Below are 5,602 nucleotides of genomic sequence, written 5' to 3'. Positions count from 1 at the left end.
TTTACTTTAGCCTTCCACAAATTGGATTTCTCCTCTCTTTATGATCACCAGTGAACTAAATACTATTAAAGTAAGATAACTGATCTTCCATTATCAGTTTTAGAAGCTGTAGAAGCAGAGTTGATTAATTGATTAGTCTTCTTTGTACTTGATTAGCTTAAGATAGTTTCCGAGCAGGAATTTGGAAATATTATTCTGAGTTTTAGGGTCTGTTTAGATGTTTATGAGTAACTAGGAAATGTTATTTAAATACATACTTTAATACATGTTTAAGTATTAGCGGAATCTGTTTCCAAGTTTGTGGCTACGTTTTGAGTTTTTATTAAAGAAATAAGTAAGGTGGCACTTTTATTAAGACGTTTGGGAATAGAAAGACTGCGAATGAGAGAACATTAATTGTTATTTTGCGCAAGTGTTCAGATATGTGCATTCATTAAGGTTTATATAGATAGTATAATCCCATTTTTGAGACATCCACATTTTGGGGTGACTGGAAACTATTGACTTTAAGCCCTGGAAATCCAACTGCTTTGTGGCGTAATTGGTTGCTTACATAATTACTTTCTACTCTTAGAACTACTCCTAAATATAAGATGTTTATACTCAATCAGTTATAAAATATATATGTGGGATAGGCCTCGAAAAATCTGGAAACCCCGATAACAGGAGTGCTTTCTTCTAATTACAGGTTAAAAAAACTATGACAACTTATTCCGGGGGTAGAAAAATCTGCCAGACCTTAATGTCGAAATCCAGACTTGCACTATATAGGAGATATGTTGATATTGTTTCTGATGTAGGATCAAATGCCACAGTAATGCACTTGACTGGACCTTTGTGGCCTTCAAGAACCGCTACACAAGAGTATGATTTCTCAATCCCCCTCCAAATTCTCACTGTGTTATCAGCCGAACCACTGCACAGTAAATCCGATACAGTAGCCAGACACAATATGGACTTAGTGTGCCCCCTCAGTGCCCCTGCTGCCGCCATGTAGCCGCTACTGGCAGTTTTTGTCCAAACTAGGATTGATCTATCACCAGCTCCAGAGTACAGTGTCGATCCATCTCTGCTTAGCGCAAGTGCATTAACCCCAGACTTGTGTTTCTCTAGTGTAGCCACTAGGTAATGCTTCATATCACCTGGAGTCTGTTTCCAAACTTTGATTTTCTTGTCTGATGATCCCGTGTAAATATGGTCATCGCTCGATGTAATTATGGTGTTTATTGCATCATCATGTGCTTTGGCTATTGATTCCAAGCACTTGAAATCTGTTGTCCTCCAGATTTTCAGTGTTCGGTCCCAAGAAACTGAGTATAATAAGGATTCATCACTTGATATAGCTAGCGCCGAAACTGTGTCGACGTGGTGAACCCATGTGCATGTCTTGTGCCTTCTTACTTGGACATGGTTCTTGGGCAAGAAAATTTTGAGGGCACGGTCACTTAGTGTTGGGAGTGTGGCTAAATGTGTAAACTTGTGGTGATCGTTATTAAGTTCATCGACTTTCCATACTCGGATTTTATGGTCCTGATGAGCACTGATGATTTTATCTTCTGCTGCCACTAGAGCTTTAACTGCACCTTTTCCTGCCACAACCATGTTATCATCAGTCAGATTCTCGAAGTCCATCGTAGACCTTAGAGCATCATGTTTCCATAACCGAATTTCTCCATCTGAAGAGCCGGTGAAGAAGAATCCTCCGTAAAGAAGAAGGGATGATGTGTAGGAGTTTTGTCCCTTAAGAGTTGCAACACATCGATGGTTCATGTTTAGGACGTGACATTGGTGTTGGGGCGACGCTGCAAGGGACGGAACCGAGGCAAAGCTCAGCTGGGAATCCAAGAAACTTGCCTCCTGTGATAACGGATGGCTAGAAAAGACTGAGGAATCATTGCTTGAGGTACAAGTTTGGTCACACGGCTTCATTTTCTGTGGGAAGAAACATGGAGAATAGATAAATATATAGAGAGAGGAGATGTACTGAGTGAAGTGAAAGCTGTTGGAGTAGCATGCTTTTTCAAGTAAGATGGCCCCGTTTTGATGGCGAGTGTTGGGTATTATCACAAAACAACAAGGTAAAATATAAATATTTTGTACAAGTCAGGTTAGGGCGGAGCAGTGCAGGTTTGCCATCCCTTCTCCGTCCTCGAATTCTATCACCGCCTTCATATTAGTCTCAATCCTCGCTTTTTCGTGCTCGAGAAATTCCTGAACTCGAACCTGCGGGGAGTAAATTTTCATCTCCGCCTCATCCCTGTTTCAAAAATATTAGTGAGACAGGGGCGGAGATTCCTCAAACTCAAACTTATTATTATATTATTAATATTAATGATAATAATATTATTAAATATTATTTTCAGGGATGTGGATAGTATCCTCATATCCATCTGAACCCAAAAAAATCACAGATCTTCGTCCCTGTTTCGGATTTTTCCCACGAGAGTTCGACTCCGTGGGAAAAATTGTCATCCCGTGAACAAATTTTTACATGAAAATCGAGTTGAAATCGAAAACGATCATGCTTGAGAAACATGAGATCAAAGCCATGTTTGCCACACTTATTCCTACGTATAACAAAATATCACACAAAGGTTTGTATTTATATCGATTTTGATTTAGTAACATATTTTATTTATTGATTGAAAAAAATAACACACCAACTTTAAATTAAATAAAAACTACTTTGTCTAGCCAAATAGACAAACATTCGCTCAAAAGTTTAAGTCTATTAAATTGAATCTAATTAAGCCAAAAGTATCTCGTCTTATCCTATTTACGAAAGAAACGATAGCTTTTTACTTGGTCTCCCCTACCTCTGTTGGATGTATATGTATAAAAAATAATCTAACTGACATGATTAAACAACATGCAACCCAACTCGCCACCGACTCGCCTCGCCTCGCGTCAAAGGGAACAATGGAGGATGAAATGGATGCCAAGAAGACGGACACCCCATGTTGAATCAGAAACTCACCTACATCTGTTGTATGTATAGGTATGTATAAAAAAAATAATCTAATTGACATGATTAAACAACATAAAACCCGACTCGATACCGACTCGACTCGGCTCGGCTCGGCTCGCCTCAAAGGGAACAATGGAGGATGAAATGGATGCCCAGAAGACGGACACCCCATGTTGGATCAGTAACTCACAACAAAAGAAGATTTTACCAAATTCCCGTACATCATATTTGACTTCTAAAGTGGAAGACAAGTCTTTTCCACTTATGTCATGCCAATTGCAATAATTCCAATCCAACCAGATGTCACATTGTTTTTTAAATAGCAAAAACTTGTGTGAGATGGTCTCATGGTCGTATTTTGTGAGACAGATATCTTATTTGGGTCATACATGAAAAATTGTTAATGTTTATGTATTACTTTTCGTGAGACCGTCTTGACCTACTCTTCTTAAATTAGGACTTTATTATTTAAAAATAATAAATTTATTTGATTAGATAAGTTTTGAGAAATTACCCTTTCTTTTTCCGGTGATAGCTTTCAATTTTCACCATTTAAATAATTAAATAAATCACACTTTCAACTCCAAACAGAAAATTCAAGAAAAGATTATAAAATAAAACAAAGTGTCTCTTCATGCACTTTCTTAAAATGTCCCTTTGCAATTGACATGCACTCTACTTTATTTTTCCCCGATTGATTGGTTTACTAGAGGTAAATAAGATTATCTCAAATTGAAAATAATTAAATTATATTTATAATTATAACATGATAAAGATCTTTACCAACCGTACCAAACAGTTGGTCACAAACCTCTAGGTATGGTGGCACCATATATCCCTAAAACGGGGCGAATTTTCAAGTTCGAGACTCGTTAAATCCTTTAAATTTAATCGATTTTTATATGATTCCATTAATTTCAATGACTTGTTCCATTGCTTCCCACAAATTTACTATTGAAATCATTAATTGTTTATATCATAGCTAGGGATTCAAAGACCATGTTATACTAAAGAATAATGCTAAAAGTACAACAAATATATCATGCATCGATAATTACAACAATTATATCATGAGATTTTGTTATTATTTCTTGAGATTTTGTAGCACAATTGGTACCAAATTTCTTTAATCCAAGTACTTATGACCTGGACGAGATCTTGGGTTCGAAACTTAGGGAGACACATATTCCATAGTCAGGTGAGGGGAGTTCTGTGAGTAAGTGTCGCGTGGACTATCATAAGAAATGTGATTGCAGAATTCAAAAGGAATAAGCTCATGGACCTTACACTTTTTTAGCGATAAGCATTTTAGGTAGTCATGATATTACTTAATTTTTTTTTTGTACTATAATTCAGGGTGAAAAAATTTACAACCATACGAGTATTTTGTTTTTATCAAAAATATCACTTCTTAAATATAATATAATAAATGTTTAGTTTCAAATCTATATATTGATAATTTATTTTACATCAATCAAATCATTAATTATTCATGACACGTCAATCAAATCATAAAACTAACATTACAAAATTTATCATTTTTATCTTTCATTTTTTTATATACATTAATATTAGAAATTAAATAAATTATAATTTATTATTTTATCCCAAATTTAATCAGTCAAACCAAATAAATTTTTATTATTCAGTATCATTCTACATCTTATTTAAATATTTTAATAATCACAGTATTATTTATCTGATCAGTTTCATCGATTCAATGACACGACCATATACCAGAAAGTCACAAACCAAGAGACCAATTCAATTTTACAGGCATCTCTTGTCTAATAAAGATTCTTAATTGACAAGACAATGTTTGTAATTATCCAAAACATTAGAGGACTTTTGGGTATTTTAGATTAATTTGTCGATTGTTAATTTGTTTTTTTTAGGTTAATTAGGCTTATAATTATGATTAATATAGTGATTTAGACATTTACCATTCGCCCAACAGATGTCTCCTTTAGTCAAGTTGCGTTTGGCTTTGACAATTAATATAATATTAAACAGAATTTCGACTTGTCTTTGTCAATATAATATAATCAATATATATGTAATTAAAGTCACTACAGCTGTGCATATTGATGGATTAATGCTTTAATCACACATTCGAATTCTGGTTGAACAAGCAAAATTGTCAGTCTTTTTATTTTTTAAAATATTTGTAAGACCGAGCGCTTGCCGTTTTACCAAAATCTATAGCTAGTAGTAATGGTGCAACTCAAATCTTTTAAACCGCACAGCAGCTCAATCATCACGGTTCGATCGATCTACCAAGCAAGGACAATTATTGTACCCAACAATCTCCCTCCCAAAAATTGCACTCCTTGCAATCAATGAGAATCGAACCCGTGACTTTGACTCTGATACCAATTTTGAGCACACACATCCATGTTTTAAAATACTGAGCAGACATAATCTCGTACGTATGTGTTTTTAGGAGTACATGTATTCAATATTTGAAGACACGAGGATTTAATTGATAATTTTTTCACGAGAGATTTTTAATAATATAGTGGTTTGTATATGATTACCCCTATTTTTAAACTTTGTCCTCCCAAAAGTATTTTTGTTTTATTGGTTTATTTTTTAGGAGTATATTAAAACTAAGACTAGAACATGAATGCAAAT

At 34.8% G+C, this 5,602-nt stretch overlaps 1 protein-coding gene across 1 annotated transcript; it reads right to left on the bottom strand.

Moving 5' to 3' along the window:
• Positions 1-415: 415 nt before the first annotated feature.
• On the bottom strand, positions 416-2,024 carry LOC142520722 (protein JINGUBANG-like). Its single transcript, XM_075623826.1, has one exon. It carries the CDS (start codon positions 1,927-1,929, stop codon positions 709-711), a length of 1,221 nt encoding a protein of 406 aa, XP_075479941.1. The 5' UTR covers positions 1,930-2,024; the 3' UTR covers positions 416-708.
• Between the last annotated feature and the right edge of the window lie 3,578 nt (positions 2,025-5,602).

Source organism: Primulina tabacum, chromosome 12 (assembly GCF_025594145.1).
Source record: "Primulina tabacum isolate GXHZ01 chromosome 12, ASM2559414v2, whole genome shotgun sequence".
Lineage (NCBI taxonomy): Eukaryota > Viridiplantae > Streptophyta > Magnoliopsida > Lamiales > Gesneriaceae > Primulina > Primulina tabacum.
Note: the sequence above shows the minus strand (reverse complement) of the source record. Positions and strands in the feature narration are given on the sequence as shown.